The sequence below is a fragment of the Gadus macrocephalus genome, chromosome 4 (assembly GCF_031168955.1).
Source record: "Gadus macrocephalus chromosome 4, ASM3116895v1".
NCBI classification, from domain to species: Eukaryota; Metazoa; Chordata; class Actinopteri; order Gadiformes; family Gadidae; genus Gadus; species Gadus macrocephalus.
Window position 1 is genome coordinate 976,831 of NC_082385.1, and position 17,978 is coordinate 994,808.

At 50.3% G+C, this 17,978-nt stretch overlaps 1 protein-coding gene across 1 annotated transcript in view; it reads right to left on the bottom strand.

Annotated features, from left to right (window-relative positions):
- Positions 1-3,872: 3,872 nt before the first annotated feature.
- Positions 3,873-17,978, bottom strand: part of lrp6 (low density lipoprotein receptor-related protein 6) — a 36,329-nt gene continuing 22,223 nt past the window's right edge. Inside the window, exons 8-16 of the mRNA XM_060051035.1 lie at positions 17,294-17,484; positions 15,676-15,885; positions 14,116-14,241; positions 13,367-13,603; positions 11,994-12,104; positions 10,466-10,696; positions 9,460-9,596; positions 7,383-7,480; positions 3,873-4,212 (exon numbers count right to left, since the gene is read on the bottom strand). Of these exons, the coding sequence (XP_059907018.1) occupies positions 3,888-4,212; positions 7,383-7,480; positions 9,460-9,596; positions 10,466-10,696; positions 11,994-12,104; positions 13,367-13,603; positions 14,116-14,241; positions 15,676-15,885; positions 17,294-17,484 (1,666 nt within the window). The 3' untranslated portion in view covers positions 3,873-3,887. The remainder of the gene's footprint in view (positions 4,213-7,382; positions 7,481-9,459; positions 9,597-10,465; positions 10,697-11,993; positions 12,105-13,366; positions 13,604-14,115; positions 14,242-15,675; positions 15,886-17,293; positions 17,485-17,978) is intronic.

Below are 17,978 nucleotides of genomic sequence, written 5' to 3' on the forward strand. Positions count from 1 at the left end.
AATATGAATAACATAATTTCGTATAAATTGGCACTTGTATATAGATATGATTGGTGCTCGGTTTACCTCGAGCTACAAGTAGTATATTTTTAACAAGGTCCCCAATATCTTTCCCTCAGAATTAGAAAAGCATTTATCTTCATGAGCAGCAAAATGACACAAACAAGATCGAGGTTCACTCACTTGTATTAAAAAAAAAAAAAAAAAAAAAAGTCAGCATTTCATTTGTTACAACAGCTTATGGTGATATCTGAACAGGCTGTACAGGTCCATTCTCTATATGGCAAGCAGTCAATTGTAGAAAAATAAAACAGACAAAAACTAAGTGGGGGTAATATAGGATGAATTTGAAGAACCAAATGTTGGTCACCTTGTAAAACATCCTTGCAGACTACCATGGTTACAAAATGGATGGATGGCAATATTTCAGAAATTTTCTGTCGCCAAATGTAATCATCACTCCATACAGAGAAAAAGTGCTTTTTTTACCCATCCCAAATGTGGTCACCTACCGACCAAGGCCATTCCATACATTTTGTTTCTCTTTTCTTGACCTTTTTGAAACGTTCCGATTGTATGTGATAACGTTTTCCAAACCCAGGAATTGGCCGCGTTAGAACAAGTTCAACCGTGAGGCGGGGAAAATAGCTTGTTTACCTTAGCTTTCTGCTTTCCATTTGAGCTTTTGCTCTTGCTTTTGACAAATCCAATCTTTTAATAACCACATTATGCCTTTATATTCTAAACACAAGCCTTCCCTTTCTCCAAACCCCACACATTACGATTCCAAAAAGACTGCTTCTGCATCATCGGAACACATGTAGTATCCCTCACATGTGGTAGTGTGTTGTGTATTGTACCGGAAATAAACAACAAATCAGCTAAAGTACTGTGTAAAGTGCAGTTAGAGGTTGAGAACGTCTCCAGATAAGGTTGTAATGACGTGCTTGGGAGGCACAGGTCAAAGGTCATTCAGACACAGCCTTGAGACGCGTACAGAGATATGAGGCGACTGATTTGTGAAGACTTCGTTGGCTTGTAATGCACTGTTGACAAGGGTGTCTGCTGTACGGACTGGGACGACCGCACAGATCCACCGCTTTCACGATTGTAGCTTTGCCATGGGCTCCGAGCGCATTACTGTTCACCTCCACAGTACGCGCACAAAGTTTGATATTTTGAAGAAAATAACAAAAAAACAAAACAAAGAGATGAAACTTGTCTTTTACGATTCAAAAACAGTACTGTCTTTCAAAAGATACATTTGTAGGTAAAAATCGATGATATAGAGCGTTCCAAACATCAGTAAGTATATGTACGGTGTGTATACAAAAACCTTAACCATCAACATATAACCCTTTAAGATTGTCAAAACGATGCTGGTGTATTTTGTTGCGTTTCCCGTTAGTGGCGACGTTTGTGCGATGCCAATGCTACACCGACTTCGAGTCTTGTACCCTGGAGAACCGCGAACCCATTCCGAAACTCCCCGAAAAAACGTAACGATTAAAAACTTCAGAGGAACACGTTGCAACAATCCTCACGCGACGAAACACCTTTGACAACGCAATCGCTTTGTTAACAAAAAGCAAAGAAATACATATAAATACACATATTTCATTTATTTTCCGTTGTCGTTGTTGACGACAGAAGTTGTCGTCGCAAAGCGGCACGATAAAACAGAAAACGGGACATAGCGGTTATTTTTGATTTGTTTTGTTTGTTGACACGAGCAAAGAAAAGGCAAGGCGAAAACGGCAAACGTCAGCACAGGTGATTCGGAGGGGCCCTTTCCCTCCCTTTGGCCCTTTTTCTCGTTTCTTCTTAAAATGAACAACAAGGCCACACGTTTGGGCCCCCTGTTCTCATTGGCCGAGAGGAGGAGCGCTGATCCGGTTCCTCGTCACGTAAAAGAAGAAAGCGATTTGGCACGACACTCGTCCCGTCGGTGACCAGAGAGGGCTCAGGTTGTGTTTTATAGAAACGAGCAAACAAGCAGAGGATAGAAACAGAACTGAAAAATAACAACAGGTTCACTTGGGATATGCTTTTGTGTTTTTTTTCCACACACCGGACCTGTTTTGAGATTGTCGCCGTACTTTTGTAGTGATTCATTTTTTTTTTGTAGAAAAATATAATGAGGCATATAAAAAAAGAAAAGAAAATGAAAAGAAAAACAAAAAAAAGACGGAATGAAAGAAAGTACTGCAAGAACTCAATGGATAGATTTACAATGATTCTCTATATAGCTTATAAATATGTTATCTACACAATATGTGGTACAAAAATACTATAGCATTTAGTGGGCACTGGATTTTTTTTTCCTTGAAGATAAAAACCATGAAAACCATCGATGTGGGGTTGAGATGCTGCACAGGCACGAGAACTGATCCGTAAACAAAATAAAACAAAAAAAAGCCAACAGGTGATGAGTTTAGATGTAGTGAGGTTGTTGAACGCAACCCCAACCCGTCCCAGGGTCTATGTACCTTGACCAGGGGTCAGGGGTCGTCTACAGCTGCGGTCAGAAATTGTAGTGTTAAAAAATATAATATATAAAAACTCCAAACCAAATATGAAGAACATGAAAGGCTACGTTTTGGTTTGAGCGTTTCCACCTGTACGTAAAAAAAAAAACTGGGCATTGAAGATGTGAGCCAGGCAGCGTTGCTATGGATACGGAACGAGGCATAAATAGCCTGTACCACCTCTTGACTTTGGACTTAGAATACATCGTACACGTGTTTATAATCGTCCCTCGGCCATGACATCCAACGCGTAGTGATGAAATTAGCAAATAAATATGTGCCGTAGTGTGACTGCTCTGGATCTGAACTCGATCCAGAAACAAAAAGAATAGGCTCAACTCTACAATTCCAAAATAGAAAAAGAAAAAATACAGACAAGTTCCTACAAATCCATTTTTCTAAATCGGAAAAAGTTGTCTAAAATTAAGATACAAATAAGTACCAGTACCACATTCTTTGCCACTGATAACAAGGGGCTTGACAAGTTGTTCCTAACCCATAGTATGGGCTAAGCATTGAAATAATGCTCCTGTACTGACAAAATGGCTGCCATATCGACGAGCAGAGTACTGCAGCACCCGGCAGCCTCCACCAGGGGGAGCCCTGCCGTTGTGTTTTACCGTTAGCTGTGTGTAGTGTGGTGGGATTTTTTTTTGGCATTTGGTATCCGATTGTTCGCGTCTATGTCCATTTTCATGTGATTTTACATGTCCTTCAGCCTTGTAGGAAGGTAAAACGTCTTTTCTCCTGGTTTAAGGCAACTTTATATTTGTGACGATTTTATAATAAAACCTTTTTCTTAAAAAATTTACAAATTAATACAAACCTCAATGGCATAATCATCAGTAAAACACTGTATAGAAAATATATAAATATGCTTTTTTTCTCTTTTCAATGTACAAATGTCCCATCGCGGTGTCTCCGCGAGCCCCCCCATTTCCTCTTTTTCTCCATGTCGCTGAGTGCGACTGACGTCATTTCCTTATTGTAATGTACAAGTTCCGGGACGCACCCTCATCCACCAATCACACTCCTCCTCCTCCTCCTCCTCCTCCTCTCCTTCGCACCATAGATCCCATCTCGTCGAAGTAAAAAAAAAAAAATCATTCTATACACAAATTGGTATTTACAGTCAGATGGGAGGAGCTTCTGTGAGGGGCGAGAGAGGCGCGCTCGTGTTGAGGTGGAGAGAGAGAGCGAGAGCGAGGGGGGGGGGGAGGGGGGAGGAGAGAGAGAGAGGAGGAGGAGCAGAGGAGGGGGGTGGGGGCGTGGCTTCTCAGGAGGAGTCGGTGCAGGGGGAGGGCGGGGGGGAGAGAGGGAGGAGGAGGAGCAGAGGGGGGGGGTGGGGGGCGTGGCTTCTCAGGAGGAGTCCGTGCAGGGGGAGGGCGGGGGGGGGTAGAGGTGGTGTGAGTAGCTGCGCTCCGTGAAGGGGGAGGGGGGGCAGCTCTCGCAGTTGTTCTCCTCGGCCGACAGGTACTGGCTGCGGGGCGTCGGCGGCGGCGGGAAGGGCTCCGAGTCGTAGTTGAGGTCGCTGACGTAGCCCTTGGCGCCCGCCCCGCCGCCGCCCGCCGCCGCGCCCGACTTGGGCGGCGGCCGGCGGCCCGGCGTGCAGTCGCTGTCGCACACGTCCGTGCTGCAGGGGGTGGTGGGGGGGGCGAAGTGGCGGTAGGTGTAGGGCCGGTAGCTGTGAGGGGGGGGGGGGGACACACACTCGTGTTAATATTAATGTTCAGGTTGTTTAGCGGGCGCCATGGTCCAAAGCAGGGGTCACCAACACGGCGCCCGTGGGCAACATGGCGCCCGCTAGGACCACATGAGGCGCCCGCGAGGACCACATGAGGCGCCCGCGAGGACCACATGAGGCGCCCGCGAGGACCACATGAGGCGCCCGCGAGGACCACATGAGGCGCCCGCGAGGACCACATGAGGCGCCCGCGAGGACCACATGAGGCGCCCGCGAGGACCACATGAGGCGCCCGCGAGGACCACATGAGGCGCCCGCGAGGACCACATGAGGCGCCCGCGAGGACCACATGAGGCGCCCGCGAGGACCACATGAGGCGCCCGCGAGGACCACATGAGGCGCCCGCGAGGACCACATGAGGCGCCCGCGAGGACCACATGAGCCGCCCGCGAGGACCACATGAGGCGCCCGCGAGGACCACATGAGGCGCCCGCGAGGACCACATGAGGCGCCCGCGAGGACCACATGAGGCGCCCGCGAGGACCACATGAGGCGCCCGCGAGTATCGTTAATCAATATTAATAATATATAACTAACGGTAAACTGAGCAAATGACTCAGTACCCATGAAGGAGCTCTCAGGTTCAGAAAGGTTGGTGACCCTTGGTCTCGAGCGTCATTCACACACCGACGGCCAGCTCGTCCACTTAAGGCTTAGTGATGATTCCACGCCAAAGCAACGGGGGGCTACGGACCCTTCCCTGCGTCCACCGCAAGGGCCGGACGTGCGCCTTCCTAAAGATTGTAGCTTTGCGTCAAGGCGACGCAGCAGCGAGGGCTGCGATTGGTCCGCTCACTAAAACCCGACGCAGAACCGAAACAGGTCCGCGACTCCGTTGAAGCGTCTGCGTGGTCGTTGCGTTGCATCAGCGTCGAACCATGTCTAAGCCTTTACAGCCAGGTGAACACCTTCACACACCGACGGTCGGAGTCAACCACACACATCGACAGCCGGCGCGTCGGGAGCAGTCGGGGTGAGGCGTCTCGCTCAGGGACACCTCGACACTCAGCTAGGAGGAGCCGGGGATCGAACCGGCGACCTTCCGGTTACAAGTCACCCCACTCTACCTCCCTGGGTGACAGCTGTCCAGACAGGACACCGAAACACGTGTTCAGAAGATGCTCTAGCAGCAAGTGTGCAGAAGGATGTGTGCGCAAGAGTGTGGAGCAGATGTCTCGGCGTCGAGAGTTTAGATGTTTTAGAGGCGAGTGTCGGGAAGATGCTTTTGGCGTCGAGGGTTGAGGAGGTGTTTAGCGTCAAATGCGTAGAAAGAAGCTTCAGCGGCCAACTGTTCAAAGTGTGTACTGAAGGCGCTTGGCAACCTCACGAGTGAATTAGCGGAAATAAACACGGAAATATAAACCGGTAAACCCTGTCATGATAACAGCTTTACATCAACGTCTGTTTGATACCGACCACATGGACAGCTCGGCTCGGGGTTGTTTACCGCCCAACTGATCAAAAGTGAAACCATCAAAAGTTCCTCGTTTGGTTTAGTTTTGCCGGTCCCTGCAGTAGCATAGATTACACCATTAAGAGACCGCGGGAATCAATACGGGGGGGGGGGGGGGGGGGGAGAGACGGGGGGGGGGGGGGGGGAACGACAGTGGATCGGGGTTCCTTCGAGACTTCAAAGACCCATTGATGCTGTTGTCGCCGTTGTTCTCAATGTTTTCGGTTGCGGCGCAGAGAGCAGAACACGAGACAACACTGACCCATCTGGGATCTGGAGTTCTGCCCGGGCGCAGTTTGACTCCCTAAACTCTCTTCCCCCTTTTTAGGGGGCCGAGGATACTTCTGATGAAATCGAAACTTTTGCCGTGTTCCCGCAGGCAGTAGTCGGCCTGCGTTTGATCTCCGGGCGGTTTGCTTAATGACGTGCGTCGCAGGTGACACCAGACGCAAACCCTCCCGTGTTGTTGTGGACCCATCGCCCGCCGTGATGCGTTGTGGGAGAGGTAGTTTCGAGGACGGTCGCAGCCCTTGTCGATTTCAATTTCGTTTTCACATAAACGTCGCTACTCCTTCTCTCTCTCACAGACTCTCTCCCGCTCTCCCGCTCTCGCTCTCTCCTCCCGTGTGAAATAACATTTGGTCAAAACTTCACAGGGACGAGGACCCCCTCTACGCTTTGACGAGCGCAGACCACGGCATGCATCACACACACACACACACACACACACACACACACACACACACACACACACAGTAAACAAAGGACCGTGGGCCAGGCCCCTGTATACAGAGAGCGATTGTTATAAGTGTTAGCATCTGCTTGTGGAATTCCTCTCAAGTTGCATCGGACCGCTGGGGCCTCCCCGCTGATTACATTCCCGAGCCCCAGCGATAGTCCGCTGGCGGAGCGTCGAGTACACACGGAAAAAACGCAGCAGTTTGCTTCGATTCGTCGCGGGCGAGTCGTGCGAGCACGCGCGCACGCAGTCACGCACACACACCGCGGACACGCGGAAACGCGTGTGAAATGAAAATGGAAAAGAAAAACGAAACAAATTGGTCTCCACGGTTTGATGTTTCATAAGTTGTGTTGTGTGTGTCTGGTGCGTTGTGCGCGCTGGTGAGTGTGTGTCTGTGCATCTGTTTGCATGTGTGCTTGTATGTGTGTATATGTACTTGTAAGTGTGTACGTGTGCTAGTAAGTGTGTATATGTGCTTGTAAGTGTGAACGTGTGCTAGTAAGTGTGTATATGTGCGTGTCTGTCTGTGTACTTCTGTTTTGGTGTGTGCCTGTGTGCATGCGCACCTGTGTCTGTACCCGTGTGTGTGTGCACGCGTGCGGGTCCTTTTGTCTGTACCCGTGCGTGCGTGCACGCACTTGTGTCTGTACCCGTGCGTGTGTGTCTCTGTACCCATTTGTGTGTGTGTGTGTGTGTGTGTACCTGTGTCTGTACCCGTGTGTGTGTGTGCGTGTGTCTGTACCCGTGTGTGCGTGTGTCTGTACCCGTGTGTGTGTGTGTACCTGTGTCTGTACCCGTGTGTGTGTGTGCGTGTGTCTGTACCCGTGTGTGCGTGTGTCTGTACCCGTGTGTGTGTGTTTGTGTGTCTGTACCCGTGCGCGAGTGTGTGTGTGCGTGCGGCCGTGCGCGGCTCACCTGTAGGAGCGATGCGTGGACGGGCTGTTGGAGGAGTAGCCGAACTCGATGGTGTACTGGGAGCGCACGGTGGCCGGGGAGGGGGGCGGGTTCAGGATCTGGGGCGAGGGGGGGAGAGGAGCTGTTTATCATCCCTTCAGCCTCTCAGCCTCTCAGCCTGGGCGCCAGCGCCGCTGCCACTGATTGATTGGTTGGTTTTATTCAACCATTTTTATATTAAATATGAACAGCTGTGTCATCCATTAAAATACATAACTGGTCAGGGGTGACACAATAGAGCCAGGCTGGTTTCCACGGTGGTACTCTGAGGAGCCTCACCGGGAAGAACGTGGCATCGGACGCAGCGATCCCAGGCCGTAGCCGACGGAGGACATGAACTGAACGTTGGTGTTCTCTGCGTGACTCACGACATCCAGTGTTGCCAGATTGGGCCTGAGTTTCCACCAAATCGGGCCCGATCTGGCAACACTGCCAACCCCCGTCGTCCGTTGGTCTGTGGAACTATCGAGTGGCAACGCCGTACCAAAAAACCGACAGAAAAAGTCATGAAAACAGCAGAGGAAGAAGAAAGGCAGAGTTGTGGTTTCCTGAAGCAGATTGAGATTGGATCGGACGGGTGCAGCTCCGGCGAGCGGAGAGAACCCTCCCGCCACTATCAACAGTTTACACATGGCTGATGAGGTGTTGGCCCGACGGCTCCCCGCACCAGACGGCAGCGGTGGAGACACGAGGACGCCTTCCCAGCGCCGTGATTCCAGGGAATTATTAGCACGAAAACAAGGGCTGTGGAGTTGGGGGGTAAAACATATCCATGGATGCGAGCTTAGAGAAGTTTAAGACGAAGATTAAGAAAAGACCTTCATGAAAGTCAGAATGGGGACCTGGTGTGGCTTGTTTTTTCGCCGCCTTTGAAGCTGATCGGACGCACTAAATGTGTTTCCATCAACGGCGCGATTCCACCGCCGCTGGAACCACCATCGACTCGTTCCAGCGAGCGAGTGTTCGTGTCTGACGCGTGTTCGGCCGGTCCGGGGCGGGGATCGTGCTCCAGGGGAATTATGGACATCAGGGTCCGAACACTGAGCCACTGCTACCCTGCCCACTACATAGAACAACCACCCCCCCTCCTTATCTGGGCCTACTGTGAACCCACTGAACTCAGGGAGAGACATTCTAGAGGTTGGGGTGTTTGACTCCCAACCGAAAGGTTCGATCCCTGCTATCGGCAGCTTAACCGGTAGGCGCCCGTGTGCGTAAACAATGAATCGCTGCGACTTGCGTCATTTCAAAAAGCGCTAAACCACGAAATTGTAAACAATAAATAGCACTGTTCGAATCGCCCGCTGGTTACTGTATTCTCGTACAAAGAATCGCGTTAGTGTGACAGCATCGCTATATTTATACTAGTACGGCTTCACACACAGACTCTTGAACAGTAGTAACCGCCAAGCTCGACCTTTGTAACCATACATGCCTTCGGCCTGCAGTCTTTGCTTTGCTCGGTTTAATTCAATTACATTTTATTTGTACAGCCCTTGATCACAGCGACGGTCTCAAAGGGCTTGAAAGGCTGTGTATTTAGGACACCCCCTCCCCCCCCCCCCCCTAGCCCTATCGCCCCAGAGGGCAAGAAGAAATCCGTTAGTCAGCAAGGAAGAAATGTTGAGAAGCAACGCAGAGTGGGGGATCAATGGGGGCCATTATTAACATTCATACACGTTTATGTTCGGTTAAACTAGATTAAGTTAGTCTTACACTACCAGGTTACTTGACTTCTAATGTAACATCCTCCCTCCATCGCTAACAAGCATCAGTGTAATAACATGTCTCCCCCTGTCTCTATAGTGATGTGTTAGTGTATATATATATGAACGAAGGGGGGCGGGGACTTTCACTCATTGGTCTCTTGGGGGAAATGTCCGCCCTTTTAAGGAGGGGGCGGTGACTAATTGTCCTGTAGTGCCAGTTAATCAAAACCACAGCTTGTGCACTGGGAGTGATAAAGGTATGAAGTCTGAGTGGCGTTTGGGGACGGTTGGCCAATAGGATGCGAGGAGGAGGAAGGGGCGGGGCTTACCGGCGGGAAGTAAGTGCCCTTGGTGCTGGAGGAGCTGCTGGACGACGCCCCCGTCACGTGGGCGCGGTCGTACGGCGGCCCGTTGCTCCCGCCCATGATGCTGAGAGAGCCAATCACAGACTTGCCCCTGGACATGCCTGTTGACACAGCGAGAGATCACGAAACGGAGGTCAGGGCACACACGATGAGGTGATGGTACCAAACACGGGTCAGAGGACGGACGGTGGGGAGCTTATGGTCTTCGATGCTTTTCCCAAGTGGTCACGTTCCGAGAGAACATTTGAATCCATTTTAATGTTTGATTCTTGTAGGTCTCGGTGAGCTCTTTCTGAGCCCTGCTTCTTTTGAGAGTGCCCTCACCTCTCCAACAGGAACATAAACAAAGATCGGCTGTCACCTCAACGCCTTGGGTTAGGTCGTCAAACGATTTAGCGCTTACATTAAGACTAACGTATTCATACATGTACATCAATTAAATTAATTTAAATGTATGTCATAGCCTATGCATTTCAATATGAGCCCATTTGATGCTTTTTAAAAGGCAACACTACAGAACTGTAGACAGCATCTGAGACCGTCAACGGCCATCAACTCAGTTATGGTTCCAAGTTAACGCAACTCAATGACCCCGCGGTCGCTTTGACGCAGTTGTGAAGCTGCTTTGGTTCTGCGTCGTGTTTACGTAAGCTGTGATTGGTCCCCTCGCCGCAAGGTTAACATTTCTGGGAGGCGCACGTCAGGGCCTTGGGGTGGGAGGGTCCGCAAGGACGTAAGGGGTCCGTAAACCCCTTGTGTTGTGGCGACATAGAACCATAACCAAGCCTTAAGGCAGATCACCCCTAAACACCCCACCACCCCCGCCCTGAGACAGACACCCCCCGTACCGGGCAGAGACCCCCCGCCACGCCCCACCACCCCCGCCCTGAGACAGACACCCCCCGTACCGGGCAGAGACCCCCCGCCACGCCCCACCACCCCCGCCCTGAGACAGACCCCCCCAACGTACCGGGCAGCGACCCCGTCAGCGAGCTGGGGTGGGGCACGTATCCCAGGGGCACGGAGGAGGGCCCGTGCACCACGAAGTCGTTGGTGACCGTCTCGCCGTCGTCCTTGGTCGCCGGGCAGAGCACGCGCTGGCAGCCAAAGTACACGGCGCCCACCACGAACAGGGCCAGCACCACGCCCACGATGGTGCTGATGGTGTTGGAGGGCTGCTGGGACGGCTCGTCTGTCGGGTCTGGGGGGGGGGGTACAGGACGGTTAGGGCACCCAGTTATAGTGTGGGGAATAGGGTCATCTATAGATATCCAACTCTATCTATGTATGCATATCTATATCTCTATCTATGTATGGATATCTATATCTCTATCTATGTATTTCTATCTATGTATGCATCTCTATCTATGCATGCATATCTATATCGCTCTCTATATCTATCTCTATTAGGGCTGGGTAAAAATATCGATTCATCAATGCACTGCAATGTATTTGTTCTCGATTCAGAATTTTTTTGAAATCGATTATTTCCATTAAAAAAAGAGCATACTTTGTAATCTAGAAGCGAGTATTCCTAAATGTACATGTGCCTTTACATTAGTCCATGTTATGATTATTACTTTTATGCTGCAAGTTTAGCTCAGGAACAATACTGTACAATGGTGTATTCCCTTTTTGCTAGTTAAAGCACAATGAAATGGTTAATTCATTTTGAAATGGTTAATTCTAAATAATGTTTCGATATTTTTGTCATCTGCACGTATTATTGTATCGATATCGAAGCAATTGGATCAATATAAAATCGAAATCGAATCGATTCAAGACCTAAAGAATCAAATTGAATTGAATTGTGAGGTACCTGGCAATACCCAGCCCTAATCTCTATGTATATTTATCTTTGTATATCTCTAAATCTATCTCTGTATAACTCTATGTATATCTCTGTATCTATCTATGCATCTCTATCGATGTATCTCTATACGTCTTCATGGTGTATGCCCCAGCCTGTCGGCATCCTTCAGTGAGAGGCCCTGAGCCCCACGTCTTCAGATAAACACGTCTGCAGAGCCGTAACCAGCTCTGATCTATGTATGTTGTACACGCTACAGGACACGAGTTCCAAACCGACAACGTTCACAATGTGTCCACGTATGCCGACTCGGAACACAATCTCGGGGAAAAGATTTACAGATTGACCTGTTTAGGTGTGCTCCAGACGTGTTTCAACAAGCCCTCTAAAGCAACGGTTCTCAAACTGTGCTCGAGCGTACCACAGTTTGAGAACCAAGGGCGCAAAGCCCGTCCTAGACCGTCGGGAGACGGTCTAGGACGGACTTTGTGCACTTTCGGTTCTCAAACTGTGCTCAAGCGTACCACAGTTTGAGAACAAGTGCACAAAGTCCGTCCTAGACCGTCGGCTCAAGCGTACCACCGTTTGAGAACCAAGGGCACAAAGTCCGTCCTAGACCGCCGGCGACGGCGTGCGACTCAACGTATGGATGGATGCTGCTTTGTCGGTGCTCGGGTGGGGTACTCACAGCAGCCGATCTCATCAGAGTTGTCCGTGCAGTCCATGTTGTGGTCGCATTTCTTGTGCTTGCCGATGCACTGGCCGTTGGTGCAGCTGAACTGGTCGGGCGGGCAGCGGACTGAGGGGGGGGGGGGGGGATTAAGGAGTCAGCATGGGGCGGATGGTGAATAGGGGCGATTTGGGCGACCCACTACCAACTGGGAGAAAGAGGATTTTTTTTCTAACAAATTCTATCACAGCAAAAGTTGTTTTCAGTGTTCTAGACATATTATCCGTCTTTGTCCAATCAGAATTCGTCAAGATTCAAGTCGCGTTTGAAATGGTCCCGCCTCTCTGGGCGAATTCATTGACGTGGAAAATCGCCCAAGCATTCTCCCGTTGGAAATTTTGAGCCTTCAATGCATTTTCAACGGGGATCTGGGACTCGCCCTAACGTGCTTGCGTCGTACGTAACTGCGCGAAGGGATAACTTCGATCAAGTCACTTGCTAATTTCAACATGGCTGCTAATGTGTGCAATTCCGTTGCGTCTCTGAAAGAAGTTCCTTTTAGTCGACGATCCAAATCAGACAAAGTTAAGCTTCATTTGATCATGCAGCAAGCTACCTCCCGCATCAAAAAAGTCAACGTTTTCTTTTCCGATCTGAGCGGTATTGCGTCATTCTTCTCCCGGTCACCGAAACGGTGCAGCGTTCTGGACAAGATTGTTTCACGAAGACTGCCCAGAGCTTCATCTACAAGGTGGAATTTTAACAGCAGGATCGTCAACACTGTGTACGAGAACCGAGATGTACCACTGTACCAGGTTATCATGAGCTACAACCTCCAGGAGACTATCTCTGAGACTGTGAGTTTGTTGAACATTCTCATAACTACTCCTATGACAACAGCTGAAGCTGAGAGATGATTCTCAACTTTGAAAAGAATGAAGACATTCCTGCGAAATTCAATGGGCCAGGAACGTCTGAATGCACTGGCCATGCTCTCCATGGAGAGGGAAATGGAGAGAACTATTGTGCATAGTTCTCTGCAAACCTATGGTGGCATCATGCCTTCAGTGTGCATATTGTGTATAGTTCTCTGCAAACCTATGGTGGCATCATGCCTTCAGTGTGCATATTGTGTATAGTTCTCTGCAAACCTATGGTGGCATCATGCCTTCAGTGTGTCTTGAACCCACCACACACGCCTTTAATCAAAGAAACGGATCTCAAGAAAAAGGAGATTTCGATTAAATGCATTTTATTACTTTGCCTTTGTTTTCTTTTACTTATCCATTATACTTTATTATTTTTACTGTACGACGACGTTTCAATGCGAAGCACTCAGAGCTTTGAACCAACAATCTGAAACCGGTAGTTTCCCCGACGCGTCCACCGACCTTCGCATTTGTTCTCGTCCGAGTGGTCCTGGCAGTTGAACTCCCCGTTGCAGCGCAGGCCGAGCCCCACGCACTGTCGGCTGTCGCACTGGAACTCCGCCTCCGAGCACACGGGGCAGTCGTCCTCGTCGCTGCGGTCGTCGCACTCGGGGAACCCGTCGCAGCGCCACGCGTTGGGGATGCAGTCCACCTCGCCCGACGCACACGAGAACTGCTCCGGGGAGCAGGTGGGAGGCTCTGGAGGGGGGGGGAGGGGGGAGGGGGGGAGGGAGGGAGGGGGAGAGAGAGGGACAGACCCGATCGATAGACAGAGAGGACAAAAGGATAATCAATTAGGAGACGTGTAGACGATAAATCAAACATTTCAGAGTCTGGATGTTTTTTTTTTAGACGAGGACAGCGCCGACATTTAGGCAGCGTGAAACAGAATTTGTAAGAGAATGCAGTCAATTTTCAAATCTTTGCAAATAATAATACTTATAATAATTGATCCGTTTTTTATAGTGCTTTTCTAAACACTCAAAGACGCTTTAAATAAACTTGTTTTCTTCGTTTTTCTTGACAAAGATAATCGTTAGAAAAGAATCATCTTCATCAGACTCCGTCGTGTCTCGATCGTTTCGGACCGAACCGTCGGCGTGGACCCCCCCCCTGTCCCCCCCGGGGCCCAGGACCGTCTGACGGTCCTGGGCCCCGGGGGGGACAGGGGGGGGTCCACGCCGGCGGTCTCGGGGGCACTCCGTTCTTACCGCCGCAGGAGAGCTCGTCCTGGAGCAGCACCAGGTGGACAGGGCAGGAGCAGCGCGTGCTGCCGTCGCCCTTCACGATGCAGATGTGGGAGCAGCCGCCGTTCTCCCAGGTGCACGGGTGCTTGCCTGGGGAGGGAGAGGAGGTGAGGGGGGGGGGGGGTGAGAGCCGGCCTGAGGTCCACACATAAAAGGTTTTACCCCCAAAGCAGTCAGGTCTCCTGGGGGACCCCACACCCCCCCCCCGGACAAAAACTCATTTAAAAAGCTATTTCTAATTCTGACCATTTTTAGACTACAGTCAACTGTTGTTGGTACCACAACCACTTCTGCTACTTATTGTTACTTTACTATTTTTACTATCTTATTTTCTTATCTGTTCTGTGTTGCTGCTATCTGGCTGTTGAGGAACCAAGCCCATGAACTCTTGCGTGCACAATAAGATGTAATTAAAAGCAATTCCGATCTGATTCTGATCCTGGGTGTGAGAGACAGCCCGAGGTCCTGACTCTCTCTTTTTGCGAGGGTTCATTCGAGGATGCTGTGACGATAATAAAAATAAAAATAATTCAAACGATTTTTGGATCTGCAGAACCCCGAGGTTCAGGTTTGAACATCAAACGAGCGCGTCCACGTTGTTCTTCTGCGATCGTATCGGCGTGTAGTTCAGCAGTAACCTTGCGGCTGTGTGCAGAAATTGAAGCTACCCTAACCTACGACTGGGGGTCAGACTCAGTTTGGGGGGGGGGGGGGGCTGCGGGTAAAGTGGGGGTCAGCGCTATAACTCCAGAGTCTGACCCCCCCCCCCCCCGCAGCGTGAAAGTGGTTCATCCCGAGGAGCAGTTAGAGCTCCTAGCGTTTCGCTCCCTCCTAGAGGAACCCACTGCCCTTTGAAGTTTGGACATTCAAACGCTGATTATAGCGCCACCTACGGGCGCATCGGGCCTATCCTTTGCATTCTTCGTTCTAGAAGAATGCCGATTTAAACAACTTTTGACCATGTTTGACCACAGAGAAAATTTTTATATTACTAATGAAAGCAATAGGCCTCCCACCGGATTCGTTATAATCGTCCATAATGTACTCCACTTGCATCACGCCCTTTATGGTTCTAAGGTGCTTTACAAGTGAGAAAACCCACAAATAAATCCCATACATTAGAAAAACGTGTTTGTTTTTTTTGCAAACGCACACACTTTAACAACGTGTGGGATTCTTAGTGTATTTCTTTGTGCGGTCGTGCCGGCGTGTGTGTTTGCTTTGCGCGCGTATTTGTGCATGCGTGCGTTCCCGAGGCTCACTGTACTCTGTTATATCTAGTCTGTGAGTGTGTTTTCGTGTGTGTGTGTGTGTGTGTGTGTGTGTGTGTGTTTTCGTGTGTGTGTGTGTGTGTTTTCGTGTGTGTGTGTGTGTTTTCGTGTGTGTGGGTGTTTTCGTGTGTGTGTGTGTGTGTGGGTGTTTTCGTGTGTGTGTGTGTGTGTGTGTGTTTTCGTGTGTGTGTGTGTTTTCGTGTGTGTGTGTGTGTGCGTGTGCGTGTGTTCGTGCGTGTGCACTCAGACTCACTGTACTCGGCCATGTCCAGCTCGTGCACGGCGTGGATGTCTGACAGCGTGGCGATGCGGGCCTGGATCTTGGTGCGGCCCTCGCGCGTCGTCTTGTCGATGCGTTCGATCATCTGCTGCTGCCGGTCGATCCAGTAGAGGTGGGGGCCGTACACCGTCAGCCCCACCGGCTGCAGGATGTTGGAGTCCTCGATCACCACGCGGTTGGCGCCTGGGGGGGGGGGGGGGGGGGGGGGGGGGGGTAAAAAAGGGGGAGGGAAAATAAGGGTAGGGGGGGAGGGTGTTGAGGAGTGGGGTGAGGGTGGGGGGGGGGGGGTGTTTGGGGTTAAAATAAGGCTCAGGATTCGAAGGAGCAAAACGAGGAGGGGGGGCTTCGGTCAACTGAAGGGGCGTGGTTTAACGGGGGGTGAGGGGGGAGGAGGGGGCAGAGAGATATCAGGGCGTGTCCGTGCGGTGGGCCGGGGGGGGGGGGGGGGGGCACTGAGCGGCCCCACGGGAATCGAACCCGTTCCGCAGCTCCCGTATCTTCAGACACGGACGTCGTCGTTCATCGCCCGGCTCTCGCGGAGCCCCCTCCCCCATCAAACCCGGCAGGATATGCTGCACATGGAGCCCCGGTGGGTGATGTCTGACTGTCTCCCCCCCCCCTCACCACCACCACGCCCCCCCCTCCAAGACCCGGTACAGATGGCTCACATTCCTTCTTCCTGAGCTGGGCACCAGAGAATCGCAGGAATGTGGCGATCCCCCCCCCCCCTCCCCCCCAACGCTGCCGTGTGTCAGCACAGATGTGAGGCGGGGGGGGGGGGGAGCTCTTCTGTTGCTATAGTTCACACATCTGTTCCCCCCCCCTCCCCCTCCCTCCTCCTGAATCTCTCTTGATAGTGTGACCCCCCCCCCCCCCCCCCCCCTCGTGGATTTACACCTACGGTGGAATGCAGGCGGACAGGATTTGGTTGACGCAGCACAAAAGAAAGAATGACAAACTACCGCTGAGTGGCAGGTCTCACCAAGACTAAGGCCCAATCCCATTTCTGCCCCTTACCCCTTCAAAACAAGGGGGAGGGGTAAGGGGAAGGGGTAAGGGGTAGAAATGGGATTGGGCCTTACAGTACGATGGTATGTTTGTACGTCCTGGCACTAAGTACTGGTAGTAAGTACTACTACTTAGCATTGAGTAGCGCCTTATCCTAGCTATCTTTGTTGTGCACGGGGAATGGGTTAACCTAACAAATGTTTCGATGGACATCTTTACTGTTGTACCCACAAAGATATATCGTTGTTTCTCTTTCTTCCGACTAATGTGCTTGTTGTAAGTTGCTTTGGATCTAAGCGTCTGTTAAAGGTCAAAAATTTTAATGTAAGTATTAACATACACGTTTGGATTGGTCGATGTCAAAACTATTTCTATTAAGACACCTTATGAATTACTTTTATTATATTTTTTATTAGGATTTTTATTTTATATTATTACAAAAAAACAATTTGCTTTTTAAAGCCATTCTATTTTTTTTTTTTACTTTTCTATTTTAATTCAACCACCTACAGTTCCTTCCTCCTCCCTCACCCTCCCTCCCTCCCCCCCTCCTCCCCCCCTCCCTCCCTCCTCCTCGACTCACCAGAGAGGTCGCTGCTCTCGATCCTCTTCAGCTCCGAGTCGACCCAGAACAGCTTGGCCAGCTCGTTGTCGATGGCGAGCGCCATGGGCTTCCCCAGGCCGCTGAAGAACAGCACCTCTCGCTCCGTCCCGTCCAGCGCCGCCCGCTCGATCTTCGGGGAGCTCTCCAGCAGGTTGGTGAAGTACATGTACCTGGGGGGGGGGGGGGGGGGGGCAGTGGGGGGCGTAGGGTTAGTACAATAAGTACGAAAAATAAGTAACAGAAAAGTAAAGTGAGAAAAAATAATCGATGTATCGCGATTCTCTCTAATAAGCAAAAAAAGAAAGAAAAAAAGTTTTTTTTATTTGTTCGCCAGAGAGGAATGATTTCAGTAATTTTAAAATTATTCAATTTAGGGTTATTGTGTGGATTGGCCGATCTGATTTGTCTTGACACGATTGCGATTCAGCCTACGCATAGCATGCACGCAAAATCACAGCCAGACACAAGAACTCCTTCTACTTCAAGAGCAGCTTCTTCTTTAATGACTTAGAAAAGAAAGATTAGAAAGAAAAGAAAACTGAAACCTATTTTTTTTTTACATGCTTCCATATTGTGTTGTAATGCAAGCTGCATTGATTATTGCATTGTTCATAGAAAGTCATATTTGTGACAACAGCGTTTTTCTCTAATAAAATAATAGATA